Here is a 14,233-nt window from a genome sequence, read left to right as displayed (position 1 = left end):
TATAAATCAGTCCCTTGGGTCCTGGCAACATCTTTGTAAATCTCTTCCACACTCTCTACAGGTTAATAACATCTTTCCTACAGCAAGGAGACCAAACTGAACACAATACTCCAGATGAGGCCTCACCAACGTCCTGTACAACTGCAACATAATTTCCCAACTTCTATATTCAATGCCCTGTCTGATGAAGGCCAGCAGCCCAAAAGCCTTCTTCACTGCCCTATCTACCTGTGTCTCCACATAGACAGAACCGTGCACCTGAACTCCAGGGTCCCTCTGTTCCATGATATTCCCCAAGGTTCTGCCATTCACTGTGAAAGTCCTACCTTGATTAGACTTTACAAATGCAACACCTCACACTGATCTGTATTGAACTCCATTTGCCATTTCTCGGCCCATTTCCCCAGCTGATCAAGATTCTGCTGCAATTTTTGATAACCTTCCTCACTGTCCACAATACCACCTATTTCAGTGTCATCTGCAAACTTACATAGAACATAGAACATTACAGCGCAGTACGGGCCCTTCGGCCCTCGATGTTGCGCCGACCTGTGAAACCATCTGAAGCCTATCTGACCTACACTGTTCCATTTTCATCCATATGTCTATCCAGTTACCACTTAAATGCCCTGAAAGTTGGCGAGTCTACTACTGTTGCAGGCAGGGCGTTCCACACCCCTACTACTCTCTGAGTAAAGAAACTGCCTCTGACATCTGTCCTATATCTACCACCCCTCAATTTAAAGCTATGTCCCCTCGTGTTGGTCATCACCATCCGAGGAAAAAGACTCTCACTGTCCACCCTATCTAACCCTCTGACTATCTTATATGTCTCTATTACGTCACCTCGCAGCCTTCTCCTCTCTAACGAAAACAACCTCAAGTCCCTGAGCCTTTCCTCGTAAGACCTTCCCTCCATACCAGGTAACATCCTAGTAAATCTCCTCTGAACCCTTTCCAAAGCTTCCACATCCTTCCTATAATGTGGTGACCAGAACTGCACGCAGTACTCCAGGTGCGGCCGCACCAGAGTTTTGTACAGCTGCAGCATGACCTTGTGGCTCCTAAACTCAATCCCCCTACTGATAAAGGCTAGCACACCATATGCCTTCTTAACAGCCCTATTAACCTGGGTGGCAACTTTCAGGGATTTATGTACCTGGATGCCGAGATCTCTCTGTTCATCTACACTACCAAGAATCTTGCCATTAGCCCAGTACTCTGCATTTCTGTTACTCCTTCCAAAGTGAACCACCTCACACTTTTCCGCATTAAACTCCATCTGCCACCTCTCAGCCCACCTCTGCAGCTTATCTATGTCCCTCTGTATCCTATAACATCCTTCAGCACTATCCACAACTCCACCGACCTTCGTGTCATCTGCAAATTTACTAACCCATCCTTCTACACCCTCTTCCAGGTCATTTATAAAAATGACAAACAGCAGTGGCCCCAAAACAGATCCTTGCGGTACACCACTAGTAACTGAACTCCAGGATGAACATTTGCCATCAACCACCACCCTCTGTCTTCTTTCAGCTAGCCAATTACTGATCCAAACCGCTAAATCATCTTCAATCCCATACTTCCTTATTTTCTGCAATAGCCTACCGTGGGGAACCTTATCAAACGCCTACTGAAATCCATATACACCACATCAACCGCTTTACCCTCATCCATCTGTTTGGTCACCTTCTCAAAAAACTCAATAAGGTTTGTGAGGCATGACCTACCCTTCACAAAACCATGTTGACTATCGCTAATCAACTTGTTCTTTTCAAGATGATTATAAACCCTAACATTTTACCCACAACCGAAGTAAGGCTCACAGGTCTATAAGTACCAGGGTTGTCTCTACTCCCCTTCTTGAACAAGGGAACAACATTTGCTATCCTCCAGTCTTCCGGCACTATTCCTGTCGACAAAGACGACATAAAGATCAAGGACAAAGGCTCTGCAATCTCCTCCCTGGCTTCCCAGAGAATCCTAGGATAAATCCCATCTGGCCCAGGGGACTTATCTATTTTTACACTTTACAACCTCCTCCTTGTGAACCATAATTCCATCTAGCCTGGTCGACTGAACTCATGTATTCTCCTCGACGAAAAATATCCATTTAACGCTTCCCCTATCTCCTCTGGTTCCACATACAACTTTCCACTACTATCCTTGATTGGCCCTAATCTTACTCTAGTCATTCTTTTGTTCCTGATATACCTATAGAAAGCCTTAGGGTTTTCCTTGATCCTATCCGCCAACGACTTTTCGTGTCCTCTCCTCGCTCTTCTTAACTCTCCCTTTAGGTCCTTCCTGGCTACCTTGTAACTCTCAAGTGCCCTAACTGAGCCTTCATGTCTCATCCTAACATAAGCCTTCTTCTTCCTCTTGACAAGTGCTTCAACTCCCTTAGTAAATCACGGTTCCCTTGCTCGACAACTTCCTCCCTGCCTGACAGGTACATACTTATCAAGGACACGCAGTAGCTGTTCCTTGAAAAAGCTCCACATTTCGATTGTACCCATCCCCTGCAGTTTCCTTCCCCATCCTATACATCCTAAATCTTGCCGAATAGCATCATAATTGCCTTTCCCCCAGCTATAATTCTTGCCTTGTGGTATATACCTATCCCTGCCCATTGCTAAAGTAAACATAACCGAATTGTGATCACTATCACCAAAGTGCTCACCTACATCTAAATCTAACACCTGGCCGGGATCATTACCCAGTACCAAATCCAATGTGGCATCGCCCCTTGTTGATCTGTCTACATACTGTGTCAGAAAACCCTCCTGCACACACTGCACAAAAACTGACCCATCTATAGTACTCGAACTATAGTATTTCCAGTCAATATTTGGAAAGTTAAAGTCCCCCATAACAACTACCCTGTTACTCTCGCTCCTGTCAAGAATCATCTTTGCAATCCTTTCCTCTACATCTCTGGAACTATTCGGAGGTTTATAGACAACTCCCAACAGGGTGACCTCTCCTCTCCTGTTCCTAACCTCGGCCCATACTACCTCAGTAGACGAGTCCTCAAACGTCCTTTCTACCGCCATAATACTTTCCTTGATTAACAATGCCACACCCCCCCCTCTTTTACCATCTTCTCTGTTCTTATAGAAACGTCTAAATCCTGGAACCTGCAACACTCATTCCTGTCCCTGCTCTACCCATGTCTCCGAAATCGCCACAACATCGAGATCCCAGGTACCAACCCATGCTGCAAGCTCACCCACCTTATTCCGGATGCTCCTGGCGTTGAAGTAGACACACTTCAAACCAGCGCCTTGCTTGCCGGTGCCCTCTTTCGAACTTTTAACCCTATCTCTGACCTCATTACTCTCAACATCCTGTACACTGGGACTACAATTTAGGTTCCCATCCCCCTGCTGAATTAGTTTAAAACCCCCCCCCCCCCCCCCCCCCCCCCCCCCCGAAGAGCACTAGCAAATCTCCCTCCAAGGATATTGGTACCCCTCTGGTTCAGGTGAAGACCATCCTGTTTGTAGAGGTCCCACCTACCCCAGAATAAGCCCCAATTATCCAGGAAACCAAAACCCTCCCTCCTGCACCATCCCTGTAGCCACGTGTTCAACTCCTCTCTCTCCTTATTTCTCACTTCGCTAGCATGTGGCACGGGTAACAACCCAGAGATAACAACTCTGTTTGTTCTAGCTCTCTCAGCTTCCACCCTAGCTCCCTGAATTTCTGTCTCAAATCCCCATCTCTCTTCCTACCTATGTCGTTGGTACCTATGTGGACCACGACTTGGGGCTGCTCCCCCTCCCCCTTAAGGATCCCAAAAACACGGTCAGAGACATCACGACCCCTGGCACCTGGGAGGCAACACCCCAACTGTGAGTCTCTTTCCTTCCCACAGAACCTCCTGTCTGTTCCTCTAACTATGGAGTCCCCAATGACAAGTGCTCTGTTCCTCTTCTCCCTTCCCTTCTGAGCAACAGGGACAGACTCTGTGCCAGAGACCTGTGCCCCATTGCTTACCCCTGGTAAGTCATCCCCCGCAACAGTATCCAAAACGGTATACTTGTTATTGAGGGGAACGGCCACAGGGGATCCCTGCACTGCCTGCCGGTTCCCTCTCCCTCCCCTGACGGTAACCCATCTACATTCTTCTTTTACCTGAGGTGTGACTACCTCCCTATAACTCCTCTCAATAACCCCCTCCGCCTCCCGAATGATCCGAAGTTCATCCAGCTCCAGCTCCAGGTCCCTAACGCGGTTCTCGAGGAGCTGGAGTTGGGTGCACTTCCTGCAGATGTAGTCAGCAGGGACACTCGAGGTAACCCTTTCCCCCCACATTCTGCAGGAGGAACATTCAACTGCCCTAGCCTCCATTCCCACTGAACTAACTTCCCAACTTCTGAAAACTAAAAAAAAACTTGTTAGTTTAGCAATCCGACAGATAGAACTTTTTTTTTGGTTAGAGGAGGAGGATGGGTAGGAAACACTACGTAAGTAGTGTTTCGGGTAAAGCTGTCACTCGAGATCAGCCCCTTCACAAACCACCTTCAACTTACGCTGACCGTACTGCACGTATGCAAATCTCCCCAGAACAGCCAATCAGAAGCTCTGCTGCCCTCTGATCATGCCTCGTACATTCTCATCCAAATTGTTGACATAGATAACAAACAGCAATGGGCCCAGCACTGATCTTCGAGACACACCACAAGTCACAGGCCTCCAGTCCGACAGGCATCCTTCCACCATTACCCTCTGCTTCCTGCCATCAAGCCAATTGGATATCCAATTTTCCAGCTCTCCCTGGATTCCATGTGATCTAACCTTCCAGAGCAGCCTACCATGTGGAACTTTATCAAAGGCGTTACTGAAGACTATTTAGACTATGCTACCGCCATTCCCTTATCAACCTTCCTGGTCACTTCATTAAAGAACTCTAACAAATGTGTAAGGAATGATCTCCCATGCACAAAGCCGTGCTCACTACTCCCAATTGAACCCTGTCTTTCCAAATGCCTGTATATCTTATCCCTCAGAATCCTGTCTAGTAACTTACCCACCACAGATGTCAGGCTTACCGGTCTATAATTCCCAGATTTTGTCTTGATCCCTCCTTAAATAAGGGCACAACATTTGCTGCTCTTCAGTCTTCTGGTACCTCACCCTTGGCTAACGATGATGCAAATATCTCAGCCGGGGCTCCCACAATTCTTTCTCTCGCCTCACGCAGTGTTCTTGGATATACCTGGTCAGGACCAGGAGATTTATCCAACTTCACACATTTTAATACATCCATCACCTCCTCTGCTGCAATGCAAACTGTCCCCAATATATTGCCACCAAAAGTACAATCCAGGAGAAGATACTTCATTTTGGTCGATGTCCCAAAAGAAATAGATGATGAAAGATCGAGGTCTCCACTCTTCAAAGGGATGAGTGTCTTGTGAATAATCTGGGGGCTTCAGTCAGTAAATCCTATCTAATAATGAGTAATTCTTTATGCCCTATTGCAGAAGAGCTATCCAAACCACATCAGCATGTCAGTGGAGCTCGAGGGAAAAGAATTAATACTGGATCTCAGGAGAAACACGTGAGTAAATCCCACTTTATGATTAAGGCGCTATTACCAATCTTCTGGGCTTGACCCCTGTGAAGGTGGAGTTAGGATCCCGGATGCGAATCCGACAATTTGCTATTTGTAAAATGGTGAAGAAATGTTCCTGCACCACAGGAGTGATAACACTGACCTATAGGTATATTTTATGTTCAATCAAACTTTAATTTGAACACAGAATTAACCATATTAACAACTGTGAAATATCCATAAAATTCTTAGAGAAAGAGCGGCAGACATAAATAGCTTTGCAGTCCTTAAGTGAAAGGAGAAAATTTAACTTAATTCTTAAATCTGCCTCTCTATTCCAATTAAGTAAACAAATACAGTTCAAATACCACTCATGATTAAAATTAACAACCGGGTTTCTACTTGCTTTTCTCTGTGCAGGATCTTTGGAGAGAAAACTTTTCAGGACCAAAATTGAAACACCTCTGTTCAGATTAAAATTCTAGAAAGAACTCACTTTTTAGTCAGCCCTGGCTTTACCTTAATTACATCATTTGTACCAAAATGCGCAAGTTATTTTCCTGTCTCCTCCCACAAGACATCCCATGACCAGTTTAACCAGGACCAAACACGTACAAAAGCAATGATTGCCTCACTTTTATGACCCCTTAGTCACATCTTTAGCAGACATACTGCCTATATGAATTTATCTTAACCCAGTTTTTAATAACATTGCTGCAAAAATACTTAAAATATGACAATTTCATACATTCATCACAATTGGGAGGAAGCAATTTCGATTTCATTCTGTCCAAAAGATTCACATCAGCAACATATAGAGCAAGTTTCACTCTGAACTAGCTGGTAGCTTATCTGGGATTGTTTCCCACAATGAAACAGCACAGAAGGATTTGATTCAGCCAAGTGTGCATCTGTCGACTCTTTGATAGAGCTGCCCAATTAATACCACGCTTCAGCTTCTTCCCTGTAGATTTATCCCCTTCAAGTATTTATCCAATTCATTTAAGCCATTTGAGTCTCTCTGCATCTTATTCTTACACAGCTCAGTGATTTCCCTGCAGATTTGCTCCTTTCTATCTCTCACTATGATCAATGTGAATAAAATATCCACAGTTATATGATCATTCCCTTTTTGCTGCTCAATTCAAAGCAACTGGATTATGTCCTTTGCCCTTCAGCACTAAATTATTCACTAATCATCGCAGTTACCCCACTTCCCTTCATTCTTCTTTATTTTCTCAGAACTTTATCTTTGTGAATATTAAACACCTGTCTTAGAATCATAGAATTCCTACAGTGCAGAATGAGGGAATCCGGCCCATCGAGTCTTCACTGACTCTCTGAAAGAACACCCTACTCAGGTCCACTTCCCCACCTACCCCCATAATCCCTCCTAACCTTTGGACCCTGAGGGGCAATTTAGCATGGCCAATCCGGAAACTGGAAAGAAACCCACGCAGACACGGGGAGAACGTGCAGACTCCACACGGACAGTCGGCAAAATCATCAGCTGATGGTGGGAAGGCGAATCAGCTCCTGCCCAGCAGGTGATTTGGAGAGATACTTGCTTGTCATAATTAATGAATCTCCAAATGTGGAATTGGCCATTCTGGCCAATGAGAACGGCTCCACCAGAACTGCCTGCCACCACATTTAGACACAAAATTAGAGATCTCCGCCCTTTCTCCCAATGACAGGGCCTCACGGTAGCAAGGTGGTTAGCATCAATGCTTCACAGCTCCAGGGTCCCAGGTTTGATTCCCGGCTGGGTCAATGTCTGTGTGGAGTCTGCACGTCCTCCCCGTGTGTGCGTGGGTTTCCTCCGGGTGCTCCGGTTTCCTCCCACAGTCCAAAGATGTGCGGGTTAGGTGGATTGGCCATGCTAAATTGCCCGTAGTGTAAGGTTAATGGGGGGATTGTTGGGTATACGGGTTAAAGTAGGGTGATCATTGCTCGGCACAACATCGAGGGCCGAAGGGCCTGTTCTGTGCTGTACTGTTCTATGTTCTATGTTCTATGACAGACAACCGCCTGCAATAATATATCCAAAGTGGGAACTTGTCCTGGATGAAACAAGGAGACACTAGTCAAGTACAGTTTGTGTTGGGTAACTCAGCATCATTCCGTTCTTCCATTACTGTGTTAATGCTGCGGGTTTATTCTGGTCTCGCCCTCAGCATCTCATTTTCAGTGTGCGTCCAACATGAACAGCCCAATGTTGAATGTCAGTCACTGTAATCAAATCAAAATCTGTCCCTTTCTGGTTTTTCTTTCACAGGCTCCTTTTGCCGAGAGGGTTCCAGGTATCGCACTATGATGCTAATGGGACTCTGGTGATAGAGAAGGAGGCTGAACCGGTGAGAAAAATCTTACAAGCTGACCACCAGACTGACATCCATTGATTTTTAAATGCATTGAATGTGGATATATGTTCTTCTTTCCTCTTTCTGTTCTTTCCTCTGCACCTGCCACGGTGGATTACACCAGAGGGATACCAGGACTTCGGGAGAATTAGGGGGCAGAGGTGAGTGCAGTGGCCATCACGAAGGAGAATATTCTGGGTAAACTGAAAGGTCTGAAGGTGGATAAGTCACCTGGACCAGATGGACTACACCGCAGGGTCCGAAAAGAGACAGCTGAGGAGATTGTGGAGGCATTGGTGATGATCTTTCAGGAATTACTGGTGGCAGGAAGGGGCCCAGAGGACTGGAAAGTGGCTAATGTAATACCGCTGTTTAAGAAGGGATGGAGGCAGAAGGCAGGAAATTATAGGCCGGTTAGCCTGACTTCGGTCATTGGGAAGATTTTAGAGCCCAGTATTCAAGATGAGAATTGTGGAGTACTTGGAAGTGCATGGTAAAATATGACTGAGTCAGAACGGCAATTTAAGGGGCAATTTAGTGTGGCCAATCCACCTACTCTGCACATTTTTGGGGTGTGGGGGTGAAACACACGCAGACACGGGGAGAATGTGCAAACTCCACACAGACAGTGACCCAGAGCCGGGATCGAACCTGGGACCTCAGCACCGTGAGGCAGCAATGCTAACCACTCGGCCACCGTTCTGCCCTGGAGATTGTTAAATAAGTTAAGAGCCCATGGTGTTCAGGGTAAGATCCTGGCATGGATAGAGGATTGGCTGACTGGCAGAAGGCAGAGAGTGGGGATAAAGGGGTCTTTTTCAGGATGGCAGCCGGAGACTAGTGGTGTGCCTCAGGGGTCTGTGCTGGGATCACAGCTCTTCACAATATACATTAATGATCTGGAAGAAGGAACTGAAGGCACTGTTGCTAAGTTTGCAGATGATACAAAGATCTGTAGAGGGACAGGTCGTATTGAGAAGGATTTGGACAGGCTAGGAGAGTGAGCAATGAAGTGGCAGATGGAATACAATGTGGAAAAGTGTGAGGTTATGCACTTTGGAAGGAGGAATTTAGGCATAGACTATTTTCTAAATGGGGAAATGCTTCGGAAATCAGAAGCACAAAGGGACTTGGGAGTCCTTGTTCATGATTCTCTTAAGGTTAACGTACAGGTTCAGTTGGCAGTTAGGAAGGCAAATGCAATATTAGAATTCATGTCGAGAGGGTTAGAATACAAGACCAGGGATGTACTTCTGAAGCTGTATAAGGCTGTGGTCAGACCCCATTTGGAGTATTGTGAACAGTTTTATGCAGTATCGAAGGAATGATGTACTGGCCTTGGAAAGGGTCCAGAGGAGGTTCACAAGTATGATCTCTGGAATGAAGAACTTGTCGTATGAGGAATGGTTGAGGACTCTGGGTCTGTACTCGATGGAGTTTAGAAGGATGAGGGAGGATCTTATTGAAACTTACAGGATACTGCGAGGTCTGGATAGAGTGGATGTGGAGAGGATGTTTCCACTTGTAGGAAAAACTAGAACCAGAGGACACAGCCTCAGACTAAAGGGACGATCCTTTAAAACAGAGATGAGGAGGAATTTCTTCAGCCAGAGTGTGGTGAATCTGTGGAACTCTTTGCCGCAGAAGGCTGTGGCGGCCAAATCACTGAGTGTCTTTAAGACAGAGATAGATAGGTTCTTGATTAATAAGGGGATCAGGGGTTATGGGGAGAAGGCAGGAGAATGGGGATGAGAAAAATATCAGTCATGATTGAATGGCGGAGCAGATTCGATGGGCCGAGTGGCATAATTCGCCTCCTACACCTTATGGTCTTGTGGCGTACAAATTCTATGGCATTCCACAGGGTTACTCTCACTTGGAGCAATAGGATTATTGGGAGCTGAGATGTCCTGGATTAATGCAGCACCAACAATACTTTAGTAGCCGAATAGCATCCAGGGCGAAGCAGCCTGCTTGATCAACATCTTTCCCACCACCTTAAAGATTTACTGCCTCCACCATGTACACACCGTAACCAGCAACACGTCTTGAATTGGTCAATTAGACCTCAACTGGTGGTAGACGAGCCCTTCTTGTCATAGATTTAATTGAGGTAGTGTTGTCCATCCATCACCCTCCTGTCTAATGAAATGCCTCCTGCCACCAAACCCATCATGGACATGGCACTAAATTATACCCAAACACTCTGTCAATCAGACCCATTTGGCAAAGACCGAAACAGATGTTGCTACGTCAATGAGAACAAAAGGAGTTTTGGTCGCCATATTCAAGGAAGCATTGGAGTCGACACAGTAAATAATAATAATCTTTTAATTGTCACCAGTAGGCCCTGAAAACTGCGAGCAGTCACAGCCGATGCCATCGGGAAATCTCCCCATTAGGGGCGGAACATCGGGGGAGGGCCTCAGATGATGTCCTGAGGCCGTCCCAACGGCGTGCGACATACTCAGCGATTCCGCCGTTTTTTAGGGGGCGGAGCATCCGAAAATTGGCGCTGCCCCCGATTTCGGTGTCAAAACAGATTCTACGGCCAGTCGCCGTAGGCAATTTCAACATCGGCAATCGGAAAATCCCGCACATAGTCCCAGGAAAGGAAAATTGTCCGTATTTCATCATAACCAGAATCCAAATTAGACTCAGAACTCTGATCTGAATCTTCATCACTGTTGTTACTATTTCATTTTGGGCTCTTGTTTGCCGACCCTGAAATCACAAGACTCGATTGGGCGGAGAATAGATTCCAACACCAAAATCTTGGCTGCCGCCGATTTAACAGCAAATCACGATCCTCCATCACTTTGACAGCGTGCAAATTCATTCCGGAATGCATGGACAGTAAACACCATTTGCATATCATTAACGGGAACGGCTTGGTATTCTCTGGGGCCTCTGCGGTTCTCCGCTTCCGATGGTCCAAATTCACAATGGCGCGGTTCACTTGCGCTTTTAAAAATTATGAAGCCATCCGCCATGGGGCATTGTCCAAGCACGGACCATATATTACGGTGGCCATCTTGCTGCGCACTCACTGACCACCCAGCTTGGCCCTGGTTCTGCAGAGTGATGTATAGGTTCCCCCACCTTCCCACCCATGCACCCCCCACCACACCAACCTCCCACGCATCTGACCCCTCCGCCTACCGCCGCTGCGCACCGGATGCCCACTGAGGGGAACACTCACAGTAGCCCTTGGTGAGGGCAGTGCCAGCCAAAGGTACACAAGAACATAAGAACTAGGAGCAGGAGTCGGCCATTTGGCCCCTCGAGCCTGCTCCGCCATTCAATGAGATCATGGCTGATCTTTTGTGGACTCAGCTCCACTTTCCGGCCCGAACACCATAACCCTTAATCCCTTTATTCTTCAAAAAACTATCTATCTTTACCTTAAAAACAATTAATGAAGGAGCCTCAACTGCTTCACTGGGCAAGGAATTCGATAGCTTCACAACCCTATGGGTGAAGAAGTTCCTCCTAAACTCAGTCCTTAATCTACTTCCCCTTATTTTGAGGCTATGCCCCCTAGTTCTGCTTTCACCCGCCAAGGGCCAAGCTGGGTGGTCAGTGGCTGCACAGCAAGATGGCCACCGTAATATATGAAAATGAAAATCACTTATTGTCACAAGTAGGCTTCAATGAAGTTACTGTGAAAAGCCCCTAGTCGCCACATTCCAGCACCTGTTCGGGGAGGCTGGTACGGAAATTGAACCGTGCTGCTGACCTGCCTTGGTCTACTTCCAAAGCCAGCGATTTAGCCCTGTGCTATCTTATTTGTCCGTGCTTGGATACTGCTCGGACATACATCCTGTCGTTTACCCTCTGGACCCGCCCGCCTACTCCCTCTTGGCTGGGGGATTGGCTCCTGGGTGACAGGGGCTGTCCACTGCAATCGTGGCTGACGACACCTATTCAAAGGTGCCAGCAACGTACGGGAGGGGCCCTCCAGAATGATGCTGAGATGGTTGTCTGCATTGTGGCGGCCTACTGCGTCCTCCGCAACATCGCGCAGCAGAGGGGCGATGTGCTGGAGGAGGAGGTGGAACACCAGTCCTTGTCCGATGAGGAGGATGTGGGGGAGGGCGAGGATGGGCAGGGCATGAGGTCCACGCAGGCAAGGAAGGCCTCATGATGTTTACTCAAGGGCCAGTGCTCACGGGACTCTCGAATCGCTTTCTGGTTCACTAACTGGGGGAGGGGGGGGGGGGGTCTGGCCAGGGGCGCAGACTTTGTGGGCGGAATTCTCCGCAGGGGGCCAAATTCGTGAAGGCCGTCGTGAACTCGGCTGAGGTTCGCAACGGCCTCGGAGCCCGCTCCCCGCACCTAATTCACCACCACCCGGGGGCTAGGAGCGGGCCTCCATCTTTCTCGGCAGCGACCTCGTCACGCCGAGAGTGTGAAGTCATCCACGCATGCGCGGGTTGCCGGTTCCAACCCACGCATGGGCGGATGACTTCATCGCGCAGACGGCACGAACCCGCGCATGCGCGATGGCCGTCTTTCTCCTCAGCCGCCCGGCAAGACGTGGCGGCTTGTTCTTGCCGTGCGGTCGAGGGGAAAGAGTGCGCCCGTTTTGGACGCTGGCCCGATGATTGGTGGGCACCGATGGCGGGCCTGTACCCTCCCGAGCACAGTCGTGGTGCTCCCGTCCCAACCGGGCCCCTAGATGCCCCAAACGGGCATCTAGTGCCCGTTCCACGAATGCAATGACCAAGTGTGGTTGCCACTGTCGTGAAACGGGCATGAAGGACCGGCCGCTCGGCCCATTGGGCTCAGAGAATCGCCGTTCGCTGTCAAAAACGGCGAGCGCCGATTTTTCCGAGCGGGGGGAGAATCGCGGGTGGCGCCAGGGGGGCGTAAAAAATGTCGTGGGGCCCACCCGCGATTCTCCCAGGCCGCGTGGAGAGCGGAGAATCGCGCCTTGTATACCACCCCCACACACCCTCACTCCCACAACACCCCACACACCCTTCCTCAGCCGTCCCCATTGCAACTCCCTCCATGATACATACCTGCTGCACTATGCAGTAACAGCGGGATGGAGGATGATGCCAACCCACTCTGCAATGACTTCTGGTGTTCCACATCGTCTGACAATGTCTCAGCTAGTGTTAAGACAGGGTCAGACTCTCAGGAAAAGTCTTATTCAAGTGAAAATGCATAGTGCTGGACCACGCCCTTGAAAAGTGTTTTTTGGTTTAAGGGATTTTTGTTTTTGAATTGGAACAGTTAAGGGGAAATTCATTAAGTGTGAAACATAGATTACTGTAGCTGTGGGTTGTCTCTATGTTTGTAATTGATAAACATACTTGCTGTTTGTTTATTTATATATGTTAACTAAGTTCTTAGATTAAAGCTTGTCTTGATTGAAGTGTCGGGAAGACGGTTGAATTACACCTGAAGGGAAGGCTCTTGTACTCATCCTTTCTACACAAAGGTTATAGGTCAGCTGAACTCCATAATGTACTTTGGAGATTTTAATCCCTGGCCCATGGATCAAAATGACAACAGTAAAAATCAAGAAAGGTGAAATAAGGGAATCAAAATTACAATGTCCACTGTCAAATAATCTTCAAAGTCTTTACTTCAGCCATGATCTCATTGAATGGCGGAGCAGGCTCGAGGGGCCAGATTGACTGCTCCTGCTCCTAATTCTTTTGTTCTCAGATTCCTCCTCATTCGGCGTCTCCAGTATCAATGAATTTGTTATCCGCAGCCTCTGCTCTCTGAGACACTGTCAATGTTTCAGTTACCTTTGATATTGATGCCATTTTTAAAATGAAATTGTTCTGAGTGAGTTCCTTTGTAATATTATGAGTATAAGAGGCTTTTATGCTGACATTTAACAATTTGTCTGCAGTATCGTTGTTGCTATGAGGGTTCCGTCAGAAGATTCCCTGGATCCCAGGTCTCTGCCAGCACCTGCTCAGGACTCAGGTAACAAATCTAATAAATCCTTCTCAGACTGTTACTCAGTTTTGCGAAGATCAGACAGAAAAAGTCAACCTGTATCCTGCTTATTCAGCAGGGTAAGGATTACTCACTGTGTAACTGTACTGGTATGTGTTTATTCAGCAGGGTAAGGATTACTCACTGTGTAACTGTACTGGGATGTGTTTATTCAGCAGGGTAAGGATTACTCACTGTGTAACTGTACTGGGATGTGTTTATTCAGCAGGGTAAGGATTACTCACTGTGTAACTGTACTGGGATGTGTTTATTCAGCAGGGTGAGGGTTACTCACTGTGTAACTGTACTGGGATGTGTTTATTCAGCAGGGTAAGGATTA

At 47.3% G+C, this 14,233-nt stretch overlaps 1 protein-coding gene across 3 annotated transcripts in view; it reads left to right on the top strand.

Annotated features, from left to right (window-relative positions):
* LOC119963786 (disintegrin and metalloproteinase domain-containing protein 12-like) overlaps window positions 1-14,233 on the top strand; it is a 467,225-nt gene that overhangs the window by 49,734 nt on the left and 403,258 nt on the right. For all 3 annotated transcript variants that reach the window (XM_038793073.1, XM_038793071.1, XM_038793074.1), the window contains exons 3-5: window positions 5,496-5,572; window positions 7,845-7,923; window positions 13,805-13,881. In XM_038793073.1, coding sequence (XP_038649001.1) covers window positions 5,496-5,572; window positions 7,845-7,923; window positions 13,805-13,881 — 233 coding nt within the window. The remainder of the gene's footprint in view (window positions 1-5,495; window positions 5,573-7,844; window positions 7,924-13,804; window positions 13,882-14,233) is intronic.

The sequence above is a fragment of the Scyliorhinus canicula genome, chromosome 3 (assembly GCF_902713615.1).
Source record: "Scyliorhinus canicula chromosome 3, sScyCan1.1, whole genome shotgun sequence".
Classification (NCBI taxonomy): domain Eukaryota; kingdom Metazoa; phylum Chordata; class Chondrichthyes; order Carcharhiniformes; family Scyliorhinidae; genus Scyliorhinus; species Scyliorhinus canicula.
This window is presented reverse-complemented; position numbering and strand designations above follow the sequence as displayed.